This window comes from Orbicella faveolata, unplaced genomic scaffold (genome assembly GCF_042242905.1).
Source record: "Orbicella faveolata isolate gen_17 unplaced genomic scaffold, um_ofav_v1 contig_34, whole genome shotgun sequence".
NCBI lineage: Eukaryota > Metazoa > Cnidaria > Anthozoa > Scleractinia > Merulinidae > Orbicella > Orbicella faveolata.
This window is the reverse complement of record NW_028301563.1, coordinates 10,951,779-10,976,050: the sequence shown is the minus strand read 5'-3', so window position 1 is coordinate 10,976,050 and position 24,272 is coordinate 10,951,779. Positions and strand designations below refer to the sequence as shown.

Sequence of the window (24,272 nt, the reverse complement as noted above, 5' to 3'; positions counted from 1 at the left end):
ACCTTCCCATTGTTAGATGACGTAAATGAATTTTAGTAGGTAATTGACTTCCTGTTTTAGAATATTTAGTTGATTTGCAGCGAAATGTCTTGCACCACAACTCAAGAACCTCGGCGAGCGAGCAGAGCTAAACAGCAATGCCAACACACGCCAAGCTACAAGATTGCGAACAGTTCCTTCAAAAGGAAAATTCGGTCGCTCCAGAATCGGACAGGATTATCAAAAAGTACCTTGAAGTCTCTGAAAGAGGAAGCCTCGATAGTTTCCTTCTCGTCATTCCGGACAAAATTCGTAACGATGATTACTTGCATTATATCCTGAGATATATGCGGGCACATAACCAATTTGACCGGCTTGATCACGAGAGAATCTTTAACAACGTCTTGTTCACAACTGTGGAGAGAAAGGTGACGGAGCTTCTGGCAGTTGTTGCACAGAAAGATCCTCACGCCTTCTGGTATCTGGCGCACTCGTTCGAGGCTAAACAAGAGCCTTTGTATCGACACCTGCATGGACCCATACAATGCTGCGGTATGTAGTTTCATTTTGTTAAAGGAGGTCAGTCACGGTATTTTAAGGTATTTTGGCCACGTACAAAATTACCTTTAAATGGAAGGATACCTGAAAATAGTAGTTTACTAAGTTAGAAAAACACCAAAGAGATCATAATAAACCATAAAGGACCATGGATGGTTAAGGATGGAGAAGATTCACGCGGATTACAAACGACGAACTTATAAAAAGTTAGGACTAAACTTTTTAAGGTGCGCAAACCGTAACGTAGCTCCTTAACTTGACGTGGTTACTTTTGTGTCTTTGGAAGAATGTTAGAACTCATCTGCTATAAAAAAAGTTTTTTCCTCGTCTTTGTTTGGTGATAAGGGCAGTTTCAAGCGAAAGTCTATGTCGTAGAGTTTTCATACTTCCGTTTTTTTTCCTCATTTGTGACAATAAGCATGATGTTACATAATGACATTCCCTGCAACTATAATTATACTTCCTTCACGTAAATGTAATTTCTTTTATAGTTTCTTGATTATTTTGGTCGTTTTGAGTTTCGTAGCAAGTTCCGTTTCTCACAGACAAGGTGCCTTCGTGCGCTCGTGGATTGAGAATTTAGATATCCATAAACCTCTCTGGCTGTAAACCAACGCAATGCTCACAGGAATAGCAAGGAATTCGTTGCTTTGATTGTGATTACAACGTACTTGAATCAAGGGTTCCGGTGGTCCGATCTTGTTTTGATACAAATATTAGATGCGTAAAAGCTACGAAGTCAGTTCAAGGAAAATTAATGGGCTAAGATTCTTATCCTTGCGTATATCGATCAAAACAAAAGTAGAAACGTAGTGACATTAGAATAAATTACCTGGTGCTAATAAATTCTTACTTTGATACTGTCTCATCAGGAGTTGTTTCACGAGAATCCCTTTATTCAGTTGACAATATAAACAAATCTTATTTGACACGCTGATACACACAATCAATATTTTGTTTTGTTTATGATTTTTTTGTATTTGGAAAGAGTTCAATTCCCCTCTGACATCATAGCATGGCAAACGGTTTCAAACCGAAGGCTTGCTCTATGCTGTGTCAGGCCCCGTGCACGCTACGCTGGAGGAATTTGAAAACGTAGTTTTCACTCAGAAAACGCCTCGAATGTTTTCTGTTCACACTTCGCCATAGGGAGTAAAAGAGGCAACAATCACCGGTCATTTTGGATTTGTGTTTGAGGAAAACTCAGTCAGGGAAATCACATGACTTTCGTGACGAAATCGTTTTCGAAAAGCTCCGTCAAAATGTTTTCCGTCCACGCGAAAACGCAGAACCAGCGTTTTCAAATTCCTCCGGTTTGAAGAGCGTTTTCAAAAAGCTCCGTTTTCATGACGGATTAGTATGGACGGTAGGGCAAACCGTAAAAATAAAACTGCTTTTTCAAATTTCTCCGGCGAAGCGTGGACGCTGTGCTGGGATGGAAACCGAAAGAAGAAACAAAACATATCTTTGACAAACTTGGACCCTCGTGGCAAAGTCGTCGCTAGTTGTATACCAGCCCCATGTATTAGATACCAACATTATATGCTGGCTTAACTATGGAATACTTGGCTACTTATTTAAGAGCCAGTGCCCATAACTATGGACCAAACAACGGCACAAGTCGAAAAATCGATTTTGCTCATTTTTTGCCCACAGATTGGCCCTAGCTAGTAAACAAACGGACCGTAGTTGGTTTCTGCTAATGTAGCTTTTTTGGGGAGAAATTTGCGAAAAACGATTTCGCCCCAATTGAGCTCAAAACCTACTTCCTGTTATGCTAAATTTTCTGAAAATTTGATTGCTTTGCGTGTCGCACAGCAGCTACTTGAGAATCTTTCAATGGTCTTTACATTCAGCTCAGGTCTTCATGGTATGACTGAGCGAAAAATAAAATAAATCGAGGTTTCTTTTGAGCCCGAAACAAGATCGAACAGAAACGCAAAATATTAGAATGTGTTGCAAACGAATCATAGCACTAAAATATCGCCATATTTTTCTATGGGCTATAACTTTAAATACCATAAAAACACTTTCTACGGGTTAACTGTACGCCCACCTGTTTGAAAATCAAAAAACATCTCTGGGCAAATGGTTTTAAGTCGCCCGCCTTGGCCTGTGCTTCTCATAATTTTTCCCTGAACCGCAGTGACAATGTAAACAGTTGCGTGACGCGGGCAGTCACCCTGAATACATAATTCGTTTCCAACAAACCGCAGATGGCTATCTTAGAACATTTGGGTGAAAAAAGAAAAACACAATGGACCACTTTTAACTTTAAAGTGCACCTAACCCCAAAAATTTTTTTTCGCTAGAACGAATCTACTTATTATTTGAAATAGTTCTGCGAAAAATTTTTGAATTCCGTTAAATCCTCGATTTTCTGTGCCACGACGAAATCTCGAAAATAGCTCCAAAACACCGCCATTTTGTTTCACGACCGAGTTTGAGGAGAATGGGTCCAGCGGCTCTTGTGACGTCTACCCAGGAAGGTTGGATATCTCATTTCCTCTCATTTCCTTCAGGATGGTGCAATACACATTCGAAAAGTGGGCAAAAACGCCTTCCAGAGGTGCTATCGGCTGTTGCAGCAATATTCCAGATTTAAAGAAAGATATACTGTACAATTTACTGACGATGATCGGCTAATGGTGCAATAAAGACGTAAACGATGGTTGATTTTGTCGAACCGAAACAAGCGAACTGAATCTGTGAGAACCATTGAAGAACTGTCACTGGAATTTGTTCCGCAGACTTTCGAACGCTATTTTCATAAATTTTCTGCTTTAAGCTAACCAGCAATTTGTAGAAATACTACCTACAACCTATATCTTCCAATCCCGCAGTATTTATAACATAACCGGCAAAGTTGTGTGATCCGGTCATGATCAAGAAGCGTTATACTGATATGTAAATAGATCGCAACTGTACGCTGCTAACCAACACTTATTTCTCTTTCGATTTAGATGAAAGTCGAAGATTAATCCTCTAGAATTACATGATAACAAAATTGTTAGACTCACAGAGTTTTTCGAAGGTTTGGAAATCAGCAGTGCGACAAAGATTCTGTGCAATAGCGTCGAAAATATGACCGCGTAACATTATCTGCGGACCGCTTAGGGAACACATCCTTTTCGCTTATCCGACGAATTTCACTGCAAACTTTGAGAACAATTTACATTGGTTATTTGGAGTTACGACTTAAAACGTGTGACAATGTGAAATCGGTAATTGTATGAAATGTTTCCTTCCGCCTTGCTTCCCGCAGCTTCAAAAATACAGGTCCAAACAATACGATTTTCAATCGATTGAAGCCAATGTTTTGCAGGTCATCAAGTCTCGAAAACTGCAACACGTACGTCGCTCTTATAAACATGAAGCATTCAACTGAAAATAAAACACAAACTGGATTTAACAGAACCTTGACAAAATACATTCTCGGTAAGGACAAATGTAAACGGGCTATAAACACGCGTGGGAATCTTATGTTTAGTTGACGAAATTACCATCCAAAGCAGTCCTTGAGTTTTCTTTCCTGCTTTTCGTTTGCCTGCTCCTCCACTTCATATCTAGCTTTCCATTCCTAATATACAGGCAGCTCGTCCACAAAGACGTCTTCCCCGTCGTCGCTTGAAATATTGTAAATTGCTCTCAAAGCTCTAAGCAGTGAGTTCACAGTTGTCGAACGTGCTCGATCGAAGTTTATTTCGGAGCCTTCCGAATCGAAACTTAACTCTGACTCCAGTGACGAAAAAGAAATGATTCTGAGACAAAACTTGGACGTTTTAGTCCCAAAATACATCGGAACGATTAGTTTTGCGTTCTATTCTCTCGAGCAAATACAGAGAGTTGACTGAGGCGCCATTGTGTTTGGTTCCTGGGTAGACGTCATCAGGTACCGCCGCCCCAGACTCCCTAAAACGCGGTCGTGAAACACTTAATCGCGACTTTGAAAGGGCATAGAAAATCGAAGATTCAACCAAATTCAAAAATTTCTTCGCCCAAATGCTTCAAATAAAGTCTAGATTTGTTTTAGCGAAAAAAAAATTTTGGGGTTAGGTGCACTTTAATATTTTGAAAGTCATCGCTTTGGAAATTTCGTTAATTAAAAACGCCAATTAAAAGCAATTTACTTGGAGTTCGGGTGTTATTGCTATGTTGTTTTAAGCTGTCGTTCTTCCTTTGATCATTTTAATTACAAGAACGAGTTCTAGAAAGAAAATCGTTCTTAGTTCATCTGTTAAGCGTAATGACAAGTTGATATTGTTGGTTTGTAGCCTTACGTGATCTGAAGGAACACTACAGTGATTAAAATTGTATTTGTTGATTTCGACGGATCGATTTTCGGTTAAACCTTTCTATTTGTACCAGCACATTTAGTGCCTTTTCTTCTGCTAAAAAGTCGGAAAAAGTAAAGTAAACAAATCCTAAAAGTTTAAATCATAAATAAGAGGCATCGACAGTGTGTGTGTCTCGGTAAGCTGTTAATTTGAACAATTACTGTGCTGGACAGATTGCTTTCCAGGTTACGCACATACTATACATATAGTTCATTGTGCGCGAATGTTTCTGTTTCAAACAACTGAAATGCTCAATGCTTTTTTTCTTTTTTTCTTCAGTCTTAAAACTTATTGTTAGAGTTAGGCTAAACCCTAAACTGTTTTGGCGGCCAACCTATTTTTGGCTAATTGCTTAATCAAATTATATGTATATTTCACTGAAATTCGCTCTTCCGTGACCGACTTCCGAACAAAACAAGATGGATGTTCGCTGTTCATTTAAGACTACAATCCTGGTCAAAAGTGTTGGGACAGTTACGGCAGATGACTTCACAGGCAGCCTCTCTTAAGACCAAAACCGCGCAAGCCCGCCTACCTCCCTCCCCCCTGTTAATGTTGATAAAAGTCTTGAAGAAAAAAAAAAATCCTTGACAATAGCTTCAGAATAGCCACGTTTCAAGAATTGTTCGCCTCCTAGAACAGTATTCTCGAACTAAAGAGACGATAAGATAGATATTCACGTCTTATTCCAATAATAACGATTTTTCAGCAATCGCATTCGGTTCCAACACAACTGTCTAACCACTTTCTGTTGTCCCTTTTTCCTTTCTTCCCACATCCGATCTAGTCTTCAGAATAGCTTCATTTTCTTGCAACATTGCTAGGGGGGGGGGGGGGGGGTGAATTGTACTTGCTTTTATTCATCTTTTGTTCTAAAACGTTAAGGACGTAGTTGAAATCGTGGGTTTTAACGCGCAAAAAGGGGAGGTGTCCCAACAACTTATGGCCAGGATTGCAGGTTTACACTAGAGGAAATTGTTCCGGATTCGTGATGAATCCGGAACGTTTTTGTGCCGGATTGATTTTGCCGTTTACACAAAAGTGGACGAATCCGAAATAAAAACTCCCCGGTTTGGTCGTGTCTCCGGAGATTTCCGGAGATTTTAATAATAATAATAAAAGCTTTATTTAAAACTGAAAGACCGATCAGCGAAGTCCGGAATTTAAAGTGGGAACTTTGAATCCGAAAACTTTTGAATCCGGAGAGTTTTGTCGTGTAAACGATTTTCTCTCGAATCCGGATATTTTTCCGCCTGTGATCGTTTGAGTTTACGGTGGAACGAAAATGGCGGATTACATGATCCAGTCGTAGTCAAGTCGTAGGCTCATTGATGGCCATTTGATGGCGGTCGCTGGGTGATCACCTCGAGCTGTTTCAGGTGTAGGTAATCACTTTTATAATGGGTAATGCCATATTCCTCAGAAACCCAATTCATGCTTTACTGCGCAGATGACGACGATGGCACGATCGAAAACCTCGACAGTTCTAGATATTAAGTAAAGACCAGAATAAATGCCTGGAGGGACCTGACATGATGGACAACAGTACCGTGGTCAGCGAGTTGAAAGAAAACTTCAGACTGTCTCAACCTACCCCTAGCCTTACTTTTGGAGTCATTTTTGGGTTATTTTTTTTGTAAAAAAAAATATCTCTTAGTCGGCGCGTCGGGTATGTTATGGACGGGTCAATGGATGAGTGAGTGAGTGAGTGAGTGAGTGCGTACGTGCGTGCGTGCGTGAGTGAGTGAGTGAGTGAGTGAGTGAGTGAGTGAGTGAGTGAGTGAGTGAGTGAGTGAGAGATGTATGTATGTCACACCAATCAGATTGGATCTACTATGAACAGCCAATCAAATTTCTTGTTGTAAAGGTAAATGGTACGTGAGAAACACAAGGGGTGTATAAACACAAGGACTATGGTAATTGAAAAATAAAGAGTGACGTGTATGTTGCCGGTTTGTGATTTTCAGTTCGGTTTGGAGGGAAGTGTGACAGTTATATACCTACATTGGGTTGTTTTAGAGTGCATAATTTTCAGTGTAATGGTGGCTAGTTACGAACGAGATGAGTCTTGAGTTTTGAAGCAGTTCATGAGTTAGTAGTAGGCAAATGGCACGAGATATTTTTATTTTTAATTACAAAGGGTAACTTGATACTTTTGTTTTTCACAAGGAGTTAATTCAATTAGAGGTCACGAACCGTCGGTTCTAGTTCTTAGGACATGTTTTAGAGGAGACGAGACTATTAAGATTTGAAGCATTTCTAACGTTTACAATAGTAAGTGCAGGTTCATATGGGAGTAAATTCAATTAAAGCTTACAAGTTATCAGCTATTGTTCCCAAGATATTAAACAAAACAGAAGCTTTCATTTCTAGAGTGTTTTTACGTCTCTGCAGTAGCAGTTTAATAGTTTTATTTGATGATATTCATTTTAGTCCGATATTTTTAAAGGTAAAAAGTATGAAAACTGTTCAAACGTTCTTTGAAGACTGCGTGGCGGCAAGTTAAAGTGCATTTAATTAAATCAGACTTTCAATGTGTCAGAGACGTTTTTTTCTTTCTTTCTATTTTTGGTGAAGTAGTGTTGTTGCGTTGTGTTGTGTAAAAAGGGTAAACTTACGACTTGTCTAAAATGCGAAAAGTTCTCTTGAGTATTTTTGAACAAAAATTCCCCTCAGGGGTTGGAAGGGCTATGTGATCGGTGAGAGAGGGAGTTATGCATGTGCGCGTGTCACACCAATCACAGTGCGGGTTGTATCAAAGAACGAATCAAATTTCCTGTTAGAAAATAAGATGGCATCTACATCAATCTGGAGACGTGTCAGATTACTGTAGTTTGTTCAGTCAAACATTTTATGGCTTACTATTTAGCTATCTTACTATAACCGATGTAACATCGCAACCATAAAAACTTGTCAAATTAACCAAATCATCACTGTACCATGAATGCTTCTATCTCCGACACTTCACACAAAAAAATAACTCTTGCACGCCTTGCGTGCCTATGTTGTTTCTCGTTGTCGAGGCAACAAACTGCTTGTTAACCATTCCATCATGAATGTTCCCGGAGTTATCGTCGTGTGTAAACGGTTAAGAATCTGAATATCCTTTCACTGTAAACCCCTAATAATCCGAATACTCTGAAATTGATGAATCCGGGAACTTTTACGAGTCCAAAGAAACTCCTTTAGTGTAAACCGACCTAGTCCTAGATCGACCACTGTAATGTTTATTTGTCCACCAGTGTTATGATCTGCAAATTTCAGTTAATTGATCAAACAACCAAAGTAGAAAGGATGGATTTTTTTCCCAGTATGATTGAAACTTAAACGCAATTTCTTCCTCGGCTAATTCAATTCAAGAAATTCCTGGTTTTCCAGCTGAGTTTGAGCATATTGTATAGGTACAAATTTTCTACACAGCTAGAAGAGCTGAGATGCCGTCACGCAGTTAGTAGTTTATAGAATTTATGGTATTTCCACTTGACTTTATTTGTCAGTCAATGATTCAATTGCCATAAACTATAGAGGATTGGTTGAGTGTATCTTTAAAACTGCCACTGTATTGTAAGTTCTCAGTGAAATCAATAAAATAAACAAGTGTTAAAATCATTTCACGGAGTACTGTAGTAACGTTCTTTATCGGGGATGTCGTGGGTGTTGCAATGCAAATGAAAAAATATATATATATGTATATATACTAACTTAAATAAAAAACACAAACAAAAAAATTTCCATTATTTTATCCACACAACGTTTCAAAAATTGCTTTCATCGGATTGCTGGAAACGAATATTTAATCGAGAGTGGCTATCCGCGTCACACAATTGTTTACATTCCAACGGCGGATTTTGGGCAAAATCCATGAGAAACACAGGCCAAGGCGGGCGACTTGAAACCATTTGCCCAGAGATATTTTTCGATATCTTAACAGGTGGGTGTATATTTAACCCGTAGAAAGTGTTTTTATGGTATTTAAAGTTATAGCCCATAGAAAAATATGGCGATGTTTTTATGCAATAATTCTCTTGCGACACATTGTAAAATTTTGCGTGTCAGTTTGATCTCTTTCCGGGCTCAAAACTAAATTTGATTTATTTTATTTTTCGCTCAGTCATACCATGAAGACCTGAACTGAATATAAAATCCATTGAAAGATTCTCAAGTAGCTGTTCTGCGGAGTGCGAAGCGATCAAATATTCGGAAAATTCAGCAAAACCGGAAGTAGATTTTGAGCTCAATTGGGGTGAAATCGTTTTTCGCAAATTTCTCCCCAAAAAAGCTCCATTAGCAGAAACTAACTATGGTCCGTTTCTATTCTTTCTAGGCCCTATCTATGGACGAAATACAACCGAAATCAATTTTTCGACTTGTGCCATTGATAGGCGATTTAGGTCCATTTTTATAGGCATTCACTCTTAAATCTCTTCGGAAAAGAACTGCGGCTACTGTAAGCTTTGCTCTGGACAAGCTCTTCAGCTCGCAAGTGAAGTACATAATTTTTAAATGCAATGTATTCAAGAAACAAGAAAGAAGCGGATTTTTGGACAGTCTTTCACTAATTCTCCATTCATTTCGTCCGCAGTGTGCAGAGAAATTAGACAAAAAGAGAAAGACGATGAACTACAGTCTTCAGGAATGGGTATCTGTAGATTTATAATTTATTTTACGAAAGCTAGATAAAACCTCTAAATTGGGGTTCTTAGCTCTGTTTAAAATGTTTAAAGATTTATCCATCACATTGATACATGTACGAAAAAGAAAGAATTACACTAGAACGATTAAATTTAAACGGTAGTTATTTTAATAGAATCGTTGAAATGTGGAACGTACTACCTTTAATTTGGAGGTTCAAATGTTGCCGGATATGCGCGCTTTAAGACTGGTAGGAGAGATTTTTTGTGGGCATTGTGAAATTATTTTATTTTATCTTTTAATGATGTATTTTCAGCAGGTTTCATATTTAATATTGGTGGTTTGTCTCGTTCAGGGTTCTAACCTTTTTACAGACCATCCTTATGGCTTTATTCATAATTTTATCATCACTATTACTGTTGTTATCATTGTTGTTCTCTCTCGCCAGTTATCAACTAGACATTAGACATGAAATGGTAATAAATGAATTAAAACAGGCCCTTTTTGATTGGTCAATATTTATCGCAGGTCTGGAGAATAAAGTCACGGTGTTGTCTGCATTAAAGAACGCTTTGAAGGAAACGATCAAGGAAACAAAAGAAAAAGTGAAGAAAGTGAAGGGACGATGTAGTGAAAAGAAAGGTGAGTGGAAAATGGGCACTGCTTTCTAGTGAGGAAGGTGGGCAACCTCGTTTCCAGGGTCCTCGCTTCTTTTCACCCCCTAGAGCCTAGAACGAGAAAGGGAGAAGGAAGACGAGAAACCCTGGGAACAAGGCTGGGAAGTGCGAACGATAGATAACGATTTGACAGAGAGAGGTCTGGGTTGCAGCCCCGACCCCACGCTTTGTGTTTTTTTGCTTTTTGGCAAAACATTTCACATAACGCCTTTCTCCATCCATCAATGCATAGTGGTTTGTGTAAAACTAGGACATTGCGGTAGAAACGAAGAAACACAAGTACAGCAATCGAGAAAACTTTCTTCAAATAGCAATCAAGTTTTTGATTCCTGTTTTTCTATATTTACATACTTCCTAGATGCCACAAATTCAAACACTGTATGTGACACAGAGGATAGTGAACATGCCGAGCACTGTTTGGATGAAGCTACAAAGCCTGGTGACAAGGACTACACAGATACGGAGGGTGTGTAACACACACAAGAAAAACATTATTATTATCTAGATTTACCCAAGCCTTAACCCGGAGCTACCCAGTTATTTATTTCACCCTTTTTTATCGATCATTTGTTGACATAACAACAGAAATGAGTTTTTCTCTTAAATGGAAAACATCTGTTTTCGAAAACAATCGTTTCGCTAAAAAACTCTCTCTTTCAAAATGGTTAATGCGATTTTCATGCTATTTCCCGCCAGAAAAACGCAGGCTGCCCAAAAGCCCAGTATCACGTACGCGCGCGCCAAGAAAACCCCTGACTCCTCTCCCTCTCCAGCCTCCAGAGTGTGTGCGGACGCTCGCTCGCTCACACGGTGACGTGATAATAAAATTTTCTCGGCTTGATGGTTTAACCAACAATTCCTACCCATGGTGCTCCGCTATAAATCCAATATCATATTTAATTAACGGAAGCAGTGTAGTGGTAGGAGCGCTCGCCTCTCACCAACTGGGCTTGGACTCGATTCCGGGCTGGTACATGTTGTGGGTTTGTGGTTAGTTCTTTTCCTTGCTCCGAGGGATGTACCTTTCTCTCTAAATATTATATTGATAATATAACACGTTCTCTAATTGGTTCTTAAGTTTCGTGCACGGTGATTACGTTTTATGGCTTTCATGGTCAATATCTAGGAATAGCATATGAGGTCACTGAGTCGAAAGGAAGTTAATTTGTTGGTAATGAGTGAAATTCACTTGGTTCATCGTTACAGAAAATAAAGCTGTCTCATATAAATCACTTTTCGTTACGGCTGTGTCGTCGATAGATAACAGTTTTAATCTTCGCCTTGCACAGATCTAGAGAGTGACGTACCAGTTTTGTCAGCCATAAAGAAAGCTGTGAAGGAAACTATAGAGGAAAAATACTTATCAGCCTTGGCAGCAGTGAAAAACGTGAAGGAGAAGAGAAGTGCACGGAAAAGTGAGTGACACAGTTTTGAGAAGGATTGAAAATTGAATTTTACTGTCTCAACACTTCTGTCACTCATTGTAGACATAACCGTGCGTTTATTTTTCAATTAATTTGTTTAAACAGATGCGACAAGAAAGATACGTTGGTCAAAAGGAGCCTCTCACGTCAGCTATCCTCTGGATGAAGATGAAGAGTCCGGGGACGAGGACTACAGAGATGCTGAGGGTGTGTAACGTTATTAATGACCACATTTCGAGCGCTCTGATTGGCTGGCTTTCGTTTTGGATTATTCGTGTTACAACATGTTGTTAGTTTTGTTTTATTCTGGTGGCTTCGTACCTTGATTATTGGTCTATATAAACGCAAGGGGAAGTTTGGGAGGATTTGGAAAGTTGTAAAATCCGGCCATGTGAGTTGGAGTTCGTCAATGATCGAATTCTTCCAAAGGTTCTATTGTTTGTATCAGGTAACGCATTTTTAGTTCGTAACTAATCTTTTTTTGATAGATAAACTTATTAAGCTACAGCCTAGGGACACTGCATGGCGAGACTCAAATTCAGAACGAGGCAGACGCAGCCCCACAAACTATGCATGACACCACCGTTTCTCCAGCAAACAATGTTGATTTTGATCATAAAAGCTTTTTCGTTCTTAGGTTTACCTTTAAGGAACATTCCCGATGACCCATGCGAACCCAAGAGAGTAAAGGATGACGTCAGCACTACCAAAGATTGGCCAACAGCGGCGTCAGAACAGATGCTCAGCGTGATAACGAGACGCAAAAGAGCCTACAAAACTGCGTTTACTGCCTTGTCAGCGGTCACCCTGTTTACCTTCCATCCACTTCCGGAGTTTGCCTTTTTGTTCCTGCTTATTTACTGCAACTTTTTAATCATATTGATCACTTTTTGAGTTTCAGCTCCCCTTTCGGTTTTTGATATCTCTCCCTGTATGATTCTTCTTCCTAGTCTCCGTCATCTGTGTCCTGCCTTCTGCAAATGAGAATTTATTCCAGTTTTTGTTGATGAGTTTTAAGACTTTTTGTAAATAATTGCAGACAAGTGGTATTAATTTATACCATGCGGCTGTTAAATAATCCCTTTATCTTCTTTTGTAGATACATTGAAAGGAAAAAACTAGGAATCCGTGGCAAGTTTACTTAGTGTAGACGCGGTTATCTGTAGCTACAATGTTCTTGTAGTTAGACTATACTTAGTCAAAAAGCTCTATTTTTGATAAATCTCCTCTTTGTTTACCTTTTTTTGTTTTTACCTTCTCAAGGAGATAATTACCTGTAAATAAGACATCAGACTGGTGTGTATACCGACAAAATACACTGAGTGACAAGTGGGATATTCCTTTGTACAGAGAGCATTGCATAACTATTTTATAACTCAATAAATGGGACATTCGGGCGGTCCATGATGGAAAGGTTGGGTGTAGCACCACCCATTGTACAAAGGCTTTCACGTATTCTGATTGGCTGTATTTTCTATGGAATGATATAAAGAGTGATATTCGCGGCTCTGGCAGCATTATTGTAGATTATAGCGCCTCCTAGAGGAGAACGCTAGGATGTCATGATTTCGTGATCGTGGTTCTCTACTGTATACAGTATACGATTATGTAATGGTAATGGAACAGTTTTTCAATGGCCTTTGAACAGCTGAGCACTGTAACCAATCAGAGACGGAAAATGTGTTTTCTTTACCAGTACGTTGAAAAACCAAGCCAGTAAAATAGATGCACGCTCATCTTGAAAATTTAGAATAAAAGGTTGAATTTTACTGTTTGAGGTTAAGGTGTATTAATTACAACATTAGTAGGAAACTCTCGATTGGAAGAACGGAGGGAGATATCTTGAGAACCAGCTTTATAGAATGAAAATATTCACAGTATATAAGACCCCCACACTCCTGGAAATTCCAATCAAGCCTCATACATTTCTTTAACTTTTTCGATATTACAGATCCCCTCACCCCCCAGAAAAATTCCATCCCTTCTGTGGGAGGAGTATGGATAATTTCTGGAACAACGTAAATATATGCACTTTACGATAACTCAGATGAAAATCGCTTTTGAGAGTTATGAAAAAGTTAAGCATTTAAAAACGTTACCAGATGAAAACGTTTCTTACCTCTTTCAAAAGCGAACGTACATTATTACCGTATTTGAAACACTCCACTGAAAATGGTATAGAATCATCTCGCACCTGAAGTTAATCGGTCCTCTGTTGCCAGTACGCCGGAATTCGCGATCGGATCCAAAACTATAAAAATATCAGTCAAATGGTAAGATTTCTCGTGCTGACTTCAGCGACACAACATGAAAGTCACTAAACGTTTGGCACAACTTCCATTAGTTGCAATATATCTTAAAGAAACTACGTTACGGTTTGCGCATGCATCTTGAAACGTCTGCCCAAAATTTTCAAGTTCGTCGTTTGTAATCCGTGTCAATCTTCTCCATCCTTAGCCATCCTCGTTCCTTTGTGGCTTATTATTATATCTTTGGTGTCTTTCTATCTTAGTAAACTACTATTTTCAGGTTTCCTTCAATTTAAAGGTAACTTTGTACGCGGCCAAAATATCTCAAAATATCGTGACTAAGCTCCTTTAGCGACTTTATTACAGCTCAACGCTGTAACCGCCGAGTGGTGTGATCTAACGTGTGATTCGATCCACCAATCAGACGCAAGCTTGAAGAAGCGTAGCTTACGGAAAGCTTGCGTTCAATATTCATGTATTACCGGAGCACTACTGTATGTAATCGGGGAGTACCATTAATCGTGCGTACATCACTAAAATAAACCACTCAGGAAGTTCCGAATACATTCGCGAAAACGTTTGATACGACTGCGTCGTTGAGAGTTGAAAATTTTTTTGGCGGCAAAATGAATCCATGTAGGATGAAGAGGAAGGGACACTTGAGGCCTCAGGTACCAAGTGATTTCACAGATCAAAATATTAATTCTCTTAACTGACTGCCGTACATTTCTTATAATGTTTGTTGTAAGAATTTGTTAGTTCATCAAAGGGACATACCCTAGGTGATATTTTGGTTTTCTCATTACCGTCTTGCTTGCAAATAGACTCGTATTATTAAGATAAACTAGCCCAAGAAAGTTTGAGTAAAGTTTAAATACCTTTTCCTTGAAGATTCTTGACAAATTCTTGTTCTTCTGGGGTAAACTTTTTGGATTAAAACAATGTCAACTGAGTTTGGCATGTTCAACATAGCGTGACTGGTGTGACACACCATTTGTTTGTCGTCATTAGCCCATGGCGTCACGCCACTCGTGATCACTCCTTATCGGATGTGGTGTGATTTCGACCTCCTTCTCAATCGACCAATCAACATCGTTTGTATGCTGGGGTGTCTAGAAATTGTTGTGGCATGACTTCTAAACTACCCTGAAACAATAATATCTTGTTTGTTCGGAGTGAAATTCACTTTGAACATTCTTTGATTAAACTTCGTTATGAGGGAATGAAGAATCTTGACCATATTCTTAATTATTATCTTGCCATCTTATTTGTTTTTGCTTTGCTCGGTTAATTTCTTAGTAAAGCCAGTTCGAGCCAACACAAACTTGGAAAAATGAACAATTCCCAGTAGAATCCAAAATGTGTTTGTTTGTTGGCAAAATTTCTCGTGAAGTAGCGTTAAGTTATTAGAATACAAAGGAATTGTGTAGCGGTTCTTTTTATCGTCACCATCGCTGCTACTTCATCCACGAAGTGATTATACGGTCCATGAAATCCACCAGTCAGAGGCAGTCTTAGAATTAAAATTATAAACTTGTTCTTGTGTTTTGCTCATGCAAATACAGTGAAGTTTAGCTGTATGTTTTTCGGATACCAGGAAAACAAGATAACTTTTTGAGCTTGCCAATGCAACTACAGGAGTTTAGTGAGCCGGAAGAAATTATTTGAACAAGACAAAGGATACTTTAGTAGAATTACGCCTGCGCTTTTCCAGGGTCACCGAAGCGTGAGTGGCGTGACGTGACGTCATAAGCTGATTACACGTTCAGTTGTGGTGTGATTTTGACCTTCCAGTACATCCACCGATCAGCGGCTTTGGAATTCTGAGGCGCCGCGACAGAGCTGTGGCATGACACTCGAAATCGTTTTGATAAAGGAAATAATAACTATGTCGAAGCTACTTGAAATAAGCAAACAAGCAAATGTTCTTCAGATAAATGATAGAATCATTAGAAGCTTTAACTTCCTGGGTCATTCCCCCGGTATACATAACGGACGAGGAAATAATTTCCAAACGAAAGGTAAAACCTTTGTTTTTCTCTATATGTTAGACACTCGGATTGCGCTTTGAAAAAGGATATACGATAGCTGAACAAAAGTTTTCTTCAAATATAATCATTAGTAATGATGACTTCCTGGGAAATTCCTCTATATAAATAACGGACGAGAAAACTTCAAGCACAATGGTTACATCATTGTTTTTTTGTTCGTACGTCAGATAGCAAAAAGAAGATTTCAAAGGTTTCCAGGCTCTTCTTCTTAATTTCATAACCAGACCTTTTGTTTGTCTTTGAAGTCTATTGTGTGACCTAGCAAGTGAAAGCTATGGAGCAGTGCTGTTTGTTTCCTGATATTTTTCAAAATTTAGATTTTTTTCCCCTTGAAATATTGGCTACTGCCTCAGTTGTAGGCCAAGTATCAAAGGAAGGCTTTCTTTGCTAATAGGACGACTAAGTAAAAGACTAGTCATTGTACTGCCTTTTAGTCTGTGAAGCGTTGTAATGACTCTCCCACGCATAACTGAACTATAGCACAATGAACTTCGACCGCAGAATTTGTTAATATACTTACAAGAGTTTTTGGTATTTCCTGTGTTATAAATAGTTCACAAATTCGGTGTTTTTCTTTTCACAGATAACAGAATTAACACGCTGAATCGTAGCATAAGCCGTTTTCGATCAAACAAAGTCTTCGTGAAAGTTGCGAGGCATTAAGCATGAAATCAGAAACACGGAGGTGTCACACTTGGGTGTATAGGAAGGACTCTTGGAAGGTTTTACTCCTAGCAGAAGCTTTTCATATTGCAATTTTGAATGTGTTATTCTTTTCTAGCACCCACAGTAGCAACAAAATGAGCCAAAAACTGTTAGCCTACTAGGCCGTGTCTTCTTACTCTGAACCCGGTATTACAATACGTGCACCACACCCCTGACACGTATGTAGTAGTGTCCCCCCTGATCTCTTTAACGGAACAGACCCGGAACAAAGCTTGGAACGTGTTTTGTTGATTACCTCATGGTTGAGGGGTTTTAGTGTTTTCACGCCCCTGAATTGATGAAACGTGAACAATAAAAGCATACAGATGTCAACAACCCGCAAACACATCGTTAACTCCTTGTCAAAGAAGGTTCTTCAAGTTAGTAAATATCGATCGTGTCGCAGGTATTAGCCCTTGGAGTCGGTGAAGTAACTTTTATTTACAACGTTTTGTGCCATTTACTTGGGAGCTCTTGTTCTGTCACAGTTTCTCCGCTGAACATGGCTGAATCTTATTTGTTGACAAATCGTCATTTCGAGCTCGAGCAGTGTGTTAACTTTCTGGAGTCTAGAAACTCTGCAGCGCAGCTGGAGCATCCAGCTGTTTCGAGATACAAGACGCTCGTTAGCAGTGGCCCCGACACAGAGTTACTTCGCTTCCAGAGTTCGCTGCAAGTTCACGATGTGAAGAAAATTCTCATCTACCTCAGAAATTTTGACATCTGTGATCTGGCTGACTACGAGAGAATATCCAACCCCCATCTGTTTCCCACCTCGGAGCTGATGGTGGCCGAGTTAGTGACGGTGATATCGACGAAAGATCCTCATGCTTTCTGGTACTTTGTGCACGCAGTAAAGAAGTTTCGCGGACGGGAGGGACTGTTTGAATTCTTTCACGGCGACATCAATTGCTGCGGTGAGTTTTAGTGGTTGTAAACAGTCAGTTATCGGCCGTATCGGCCGTATCGAGCTAGATTTTGACAGCTGAGCTAAGGTTTAGCCTTCCGTGTTTAATCCCAGTAGGCCAAATACACGAATTTTTAAAAGGCTCCCAGATTAAAAACTTGTTCAGATTTGCAGAGAACTCGAGGACCGTGTTATCAGAATGTTGACGTTAATTGCAGAGATTCGATGTTTTGAGATTCCGGCGAACTTCGAACTCGGTCGAGGATAAGAAGGAGCAGAGAAGAAGTAATATTCAGGTATATCTCAGTTTGCTGTCATGTGACCGTTTTTTCAGGACACAACCTTACACGACGTCGAGAAATGTCGTGGAAAAATAAAAATGCTGAATGAATTCAGGAGCTGGAAAATAAACACAACACCGCCACATTTCACTTACTATAGTTTGTGTCAACTGTATGAATTCATCAATGTTTAATTAAAAAAATGTAAAAACTGTAATCAAATAATTTAAAGGGTTACTGGCGATAAAAAATAGAACATTTAAGCGAAAAAAAAAAAAGGCAAAAAGAAAACAACATCAGATGGCATTTTTTCTGCTGCTTTTCATTTCATTACTAGAATATAATTTAGATGGAAAATGTGGCCAAAATTCTGTCTTCAATCTAGACCCTAGAATTTTGTACGAGTTATTTCGATGTAGATGTTTTATTCAGTTGTCCTCTTTACGCCATGTAACGCACAAGACCCCATGACTTATTGCTTTCAGTCTTTAAATCTTCTAGTTTGCGAGGAAGTGCAAGTAAAGGAAAAGGAAATTGATGGCACTCTTTCCTTGGTGCTCTCTCTCCCTGAAGGTAAATGTCAACAGCGTAATGCTCTAAGTGTACAAGGAACTGACTGCGCATGCGTTGGTAAATTTTTTATTGATAGATGATGTAATAGTAATTTATAGATATGTTAATTAGCGTCATAGAAACGGAACAACAGGAAGTAAACAGAAAGCCTTCATGCGTTCCCTAACTGGTTTGACCGATTCAGGTCCAGGTTAAGGTCAGCTATTTTTGCGTGTCTCTGTTTTCGACATACGCGCGCGAGCTATGAAAAGACAATTATTTTCTTAGTTGACGCTGTCATAGAGAAACTGATTTAAAACTTCTAGATAAAGATTTGAAAGCTAGGAACTATTTTTAGCCTCTAGTGCAGGCGTCTTATCTGCTTTTCAAGGGGGGGGGGGTGTTGGACAATTTCCTAAAAAAAAAATTCTTGCAGAGCGAAAACGACTGAAAAATCGTGCAAGGTGAACCGTTGGAAAAAAATTGAGCAAAATGCTCACTACTATCTAGGTCCTGTGTTTGAATTTACTGAAAAAATTATTGCCCACCAAAAAAAGCAAGCTTTTACCCACCCACCCCCCCCCCCAAAAAAACAACAATTCACAACCTAAAGGTGAGAAAATATTTCATGCCTCAGAAAATTGCCCCAACCACCATCCACTTCCGCTCATTTGGTCCCGATGGGACCTTCCGGCAGGATTTGGTAGCCAAACATTTCGCGAAGAAATACTGAGCTTCCGGTAAAATACGACTGCACTCCTCATTCTTCTCGCCTACTGCTCACCCCCTTGGTAGAATTTCTTACTCTCCACAACCTTCTTCTACTTCAAAAAGTCAAAATGGCGGCCAAACATTTCTCGGAGAAATACCGCTGGGCCCTTCTGCTAAAATACGCCTGCATTGCGGGCTCAATAATATTTCGAATGAAATCTTTATCTGCTGATCAGTTTTTTCGGGTGAGGAATTTCCGCGAACCCTCAAAAACGAGTTGAGTTTATTTGCGGTCGTTGTAACGTTTGATATTTTACTAAAGATGTTAAAATCCTTTTCTTTAACCAGGGAATGCATCAACCTTCTGCAAATTGAAGCTCAAGATTAAGCTCTCAGTCAGAGAAGACATCAAAAAAGAAGCGAAAAGACTTGGAGCGATTGCCAAAGGGCGTCTTGGGGGTAAGGTTGTCAACACTCCTCAGAGGACTCGACTTAATAGATAAGCATGTTGGGGGAGAGGGATAGGGGGGTTGGGTGGTGACTTATCTACAAGTGAGACGGGTACATGGGAAGTGGTCTTTGTCGTTAAAGTCAGCGATTTCAGTATTTTGGTGAGTAATACATTTTCACCGCGGTAGAGTCGGGAGTTGAGTCTTGTTCTGAAAGGCGTTTCGGTGTTACATATTAATTGTTTCCTTTTATTATGTTCTTTTATTATTTTGTTTTACCATATGCATATCTTTAATTTTACACTGTCAATTAGTTTTACGTATTTCCGGTATTACGAAAATATGCTACATAAAAACACATCCCAATGTAAAATTCTCATTGTACCCGAAGAAGGTTGGTTTGGCCAGCTGAAATATCGTATACCTTCAAAAAAATCATCCTACGTTGTGTCTGCTTTTATATTCTTAAATTCAATGTTAAACTATTGTAAGTGTCCAGAGAACTTAGTCAAACTCGAGGAATGCGCCTCGGTGTGTAATGCATGTGGGATGACAAAGAAGCTGTAATCATATCTGGTCTGTTTGCCCTTCTACCTGTCGTATAGGAAGGAAAACAAAAATAGAAGATTTCCTTGTGAAGGATGAAATTGCGTGTAAAGCTCCTTAATCTGTTCACGTCAGCAAAATCACAGGATTGGCTATTTTCAGACCCTCCTGGGATTTAAGGAACTGATAGTTATCTATCAATAACTTGAATTGATTAAATAAATAAAAGTAAGTTACAATATTTAGAGAGGAAGCCACATTAGCCTTAACTGGTTTTCATTCGGGTCCTCATAATCTCTTGGGGTCCTCTATCATCCTGGTCAAATTGGAATTTGGAGATGTTGATCTTGTGGAAGGTGGAAAACTGGAGATCAATCGGAGAAAAACCCTCGTAGCAAGGCGAGAACCAACAACAAACTCAACCCACGTGTGGCACGGGACCGGAATCAAACCCCGGCCAGATTGGTGGGAGGCGAGCGCACCCACCACTGCGCCAACCCTGCTTCCCAAACTTCGGAATAAGGCCTATAAGAGGTCTTACAGGAAAGCGTCAAGGATTACCCTTCATGCTCTCTTGATAAGGTTAACTTCACAGTAATGATGAGGTTCTTACCATGATTGAAGCCACAAGCATACTCAAGAACTTGTAGAAAATACTTCTAGATAAAAAGGCTCCCATATTTACCGCAGATCATTTTTTTTTTGCAGAATTACGTCGAGAAGTTGGAAAACCATTGGGGAAATATTTCAAGCGCATCGTCAAAAAAGCCCTCGAAAAATTTGACCCACTGCCGCCTTTGAATGAACAGCGACCTGAGGAAGACAACGGGAAGGAAGGTATGATAGGAAGAGATGTGCAGTTTTCCTGCTTCTTGCTCTTTCTTCTGTTAAAATCATTACTTTTATCGTCATCGCTAACGTTACCTTTATCGTTACTGTTTCCGTGATTGTTGACGTTACCGTTATCGTTATTGTTTCCGTTTTCGGTATCGTTACCTTAACCGTTGCCATTGCCATTGCATTGCTATTGCCACTGCCATTGCATTGCCATTAGCAGTATCCATACCATTACTTTTTCTTCAAATTCCAGATTTAGGGAGTTCAATGCCTAATGAGTCACTGGAACAAACGCGCTATGAAGGTGTTAGTGAACCAGCGTCTCCAGATAAAGAAGTTGGAGACCAAAAGTCAACCAAACTTAAACCAAAACTTGTCGCTAATTATGAAGCTTCTGCGGTATCTACGTTTGCTGTTGCCGAAGGAAGAAAGAAGTTCATCGCCTTTCTTTGTGTTTCGTGTATCGGCCTTGTGTTCATACGGTGTCGACTCGTTTATTAAGTTAGTTTGATGATATCACTTCCTGGCATACGGCGGCTGCGCCCGCAATACGAGCGGCAGTCAAAACCGAGCTGTCCTACTGAAACGGCATGATAACAGTCTTTTTCTTCGCATCTACCTAAACTAAAGACAATGCTAAAGTTGTTTTGAGCTCTTTTAATAGTTAACTTGAGAATTCCGGTTTCAACTTGACGAGGAACAGTACATTTTGTTCAGAATAACACAACTATTATCCTACCTGGCGACACTCGACGAACAACGAGCGAGATGCCGGAGGCTGGCGACCCATTTTTGGCGCCAAATTAGAAGCCTAGAGACACAAAAAACTTCATATTTCCCACTTTTTACAATCTGACATGGTGTTTGCAATTGAAAATCCCTTTCCGTGAGTATCTAACACCATCTCAAGTGAGAAAAGTTGCCCGATTTCAATGCCTTTTCTGTTAACAAACATTGACGTAAGGACAGTTAAGTTTTCCGTGCCTGCTGAATCCTGATCGGTTAATTCAAATTTCAGGCGCGCCAGCCGTATGCCAAAGGTTACTGTTTGTAGTATGACGATGATCAGGGGCGTACAGCTAGTGGGGTCTTGGGGTGCCCGTGACCCCCCTTTTGCTGCCTTTTTTTTTTTAAAGAAAACAACCTACAATAGATGACGAAAACGACATGACAATCTGGGCCGGGTTGTTCGAAAGCCGGTTAACGCTAACCCAGGATTAAAAGTTAACCGGAGTAACAATTTTTCTTCTATAAAACTGTTGTCCACCGCTTATCTTTTGTGTAGTTTGAGATTACTCATGCTCAAAACTGAAGGGTAAAAAATATAAACAGAACACCTTGCTGAAAAGCTATAAAAATGAAATCAAAATTCTCGGTAATCCTGAGTTAACTTAATCGGACTTTGAACAGCCCGGCCCTGGTGAGTACCCTCACTTTGACACAGTGTAACCCCCTCTCCTGGCTACGCCCCTGATGATAAGTTGTTACATGAGATAAAAGCAAAATTTTGTTTCTCATTCGGATGCATATTGTTACCTTAAACATGCTGCTCTAAATGTTAACATCAACACCACTTGCATGATATTGTGCCTCTTTATACATTGCTTTGTGTACCTGACAACTGGCAAAGAAAGAATGTACTTTGCCAACCAGGGCTCAATTAGACGGCTAAAACTGAAAAAAACTTTTTTATCAGTTTTATGATAACTGCAAAATCCCGTCATTCACCTACCATTTGAAAGAAGCTTAGATGAAAATAACGAATTTCTTATCCATTTTGAAGATTATCACAGAACTCATAAAAGATTTTAAGAGTTAATATGGTTTTGGGGGACGCTGTCTCAACATTGCAGACGTTTGTGTGGATTTTGAACCATGTTTAAGGTCTATAACTTGGTCTCTGTTTACCTTAAAAGCATCAAACTTGGTCAAATGACTAATCTCAACGTGGTCTTTCACGTGGTGGTGTCAGTTTATCGATGGGTTAAAATTTGGTTAAAATTGTAATATAGGATATTTTTTCCTTGCAGATAGGACCATTTACGTTGACAAGTGTTTTGAGAAATGTCAATGTTAACGGTTATTTAAGTTTAGTAAACTAGTCTTTTTTATATTTCCATGAAATGATTCAATGTACATTTTAAAAAGCTACCCGCCTTGCTTCCTGTTACTTTGTACAACAATGCGACACAACGGTGACATCTAGGACACAATGTAACTAATTTTAGCAGCTGTTAATTTTAGTGTTGTACTCAAAAAATGATAAATAATATTAGAAAACAGTCCTAAGAAAATACGCGCGCTGATTGGTTAAAAATCGTGTTTCTATAACTCGATGGAAACACAGAAGTTGTTGACGCACGAGTTGTTGACGCAATGATGGCGCGAGAAAAGAGAATTTACATTTTGATAATCGAAGTTAACAAGTTGTTTTCCTTTTTTCGTCGCGGTTTTTACTAAAAGAAATAGAAAACATGCTCTCCGTGCCTCTATCGAGTTATCAGTACAAACACTCGTGCAAGTTTGGGAGAACTCGAAAAAGCTGTGGAAACACTCGCCTGCGGCTCGTGTTCCCACAACATTTCTCGTTCTCCCAAACTTCCACTCGTGTTTCTTTAACTCGATAGAAGCACGGCACGTTTTCTGTTTCTTAAATAAAACGCTGTCTTGTCCGTTTTAAGGGCCACGCCCATATTAGTCTCCTTTATAACCGGTTAATAACCGGTTTTCATGCGGTATTGTCATATTCCGAAATTAAAAATTCAGTTACCTGTCTTTCTGTGGTTTTAGCCCCGTCAGGCATGAGACCCTCTAAGAATTTGATGTTTTATAAAGTTGTAGCTCGACAGGGTTCTTCCTTCTGTGACAGAGCACGTTTAAATATCCAAGCTATTGCGTTTCGTGACATTAAGGCGGGGGTTGGTTAACATGAAGATCGTATTTTGGCAAGGTATTATGGTTTTAACGCAAATATCTCGTTCACGTTTCAAGAAGTCAACAATCTCTTTGCTCATTCTACATATCTACGTTAAGTTTTGGGCTGTTTTGTAAATTTTTTGGTGATTTTTGGGTATATTTGAGAATAAATAGTTTTTCTCAAAGGATTAGTAAAATTTATGGAAATAGGAAATTTTGAAGATTTGATGTTGTTTTAAAATTATAATTTGAAGTTAAAAATTGGTAGACTTACACCAAACAGTTGTCCACCAACCCATGGGGTGCCCTTTCGGGGGGCGTTCAACTGTCTGGTGGTGTTCCAACACTTTTGTTTCCTTTTAATTCCTCTTTAAACTTCCTAAAACTTCACTTATTTTCAGGTAGATCCCGCCTTAAATTGACGGCCCGAGAAGGCTTTTGCGTAGGTCAAAAGATGATTT

The 24,272-nt window shown here is 39.3% G+C and overlaps 2 protein-coding genes and 1 long non-coding RNA gene across 3 annotated transcripts; 2 read left to right on the top strand and 1 right to left on the bottom strand.

Annotated features, from left to right (window-relative positions):
- Nucleotides 1-85: 85 nt before the first annotated feature.
- On the top strand, nt 86-13,380 carry LOC110065625 (uncharacterized). The gene is made up of 7 exons (XM_089270892.1): nt 86-531; nt 9,457-9,513; nt 10,035-10,148; nt 10,542-10,649; nt 11,473-11,598; nt 11,713-11,814; nt 12,245-13,380. Exons 1-7 carry the CDS (start codon nt 138-140, stop codon nt 12,499-12,501), a joined length of 1,158 nt encoding a protein of 385 aa, XP_089127018.1. The 5' UTR covers nt 86-137; the 3' UTR covers nt 12,502-13,380.
- LOC149104757 (uncharacterized) lies at nt 11,665-14,861 on the bottom strand. The gene is made up of 2 exons (XR_016201287.1): nt 14,735-14,861; nt 11,665-13,858 (listed from the first exon to the last, which is right to left on the bottom strand). It is a non-coding gene; the product is annotated as an uncharacterized LOC149104757 (long non-coding RNA).
- A 1,668-nt stretch (nt 14,862-16,529) lies between these two features.
- On the top strand, nt 16,530-24,025 carry LOC110065668 (uncharacterized). The gene is made up of 5 exons (XM_089270908.1): nt 16,530-17,529; nt 18,302-18,373; nt 19,412-19,522; nt 20,767-20,895; nt 21,149-24,025. The coding sequence occupies exons 1-5, from the start codon at nt 17,115-17,117 to the stop codon at nt 21,394-21,396; spliced, it is 975 nt and encodes a 324-aa protein (XP_089127034.1). The 5' UTR covers nt 16,530-17,114; the 3' UTR covers nt 21,397-24,025.
- Nucleotides 24,026-24,272: the final 247 nt, after the last annotated feature.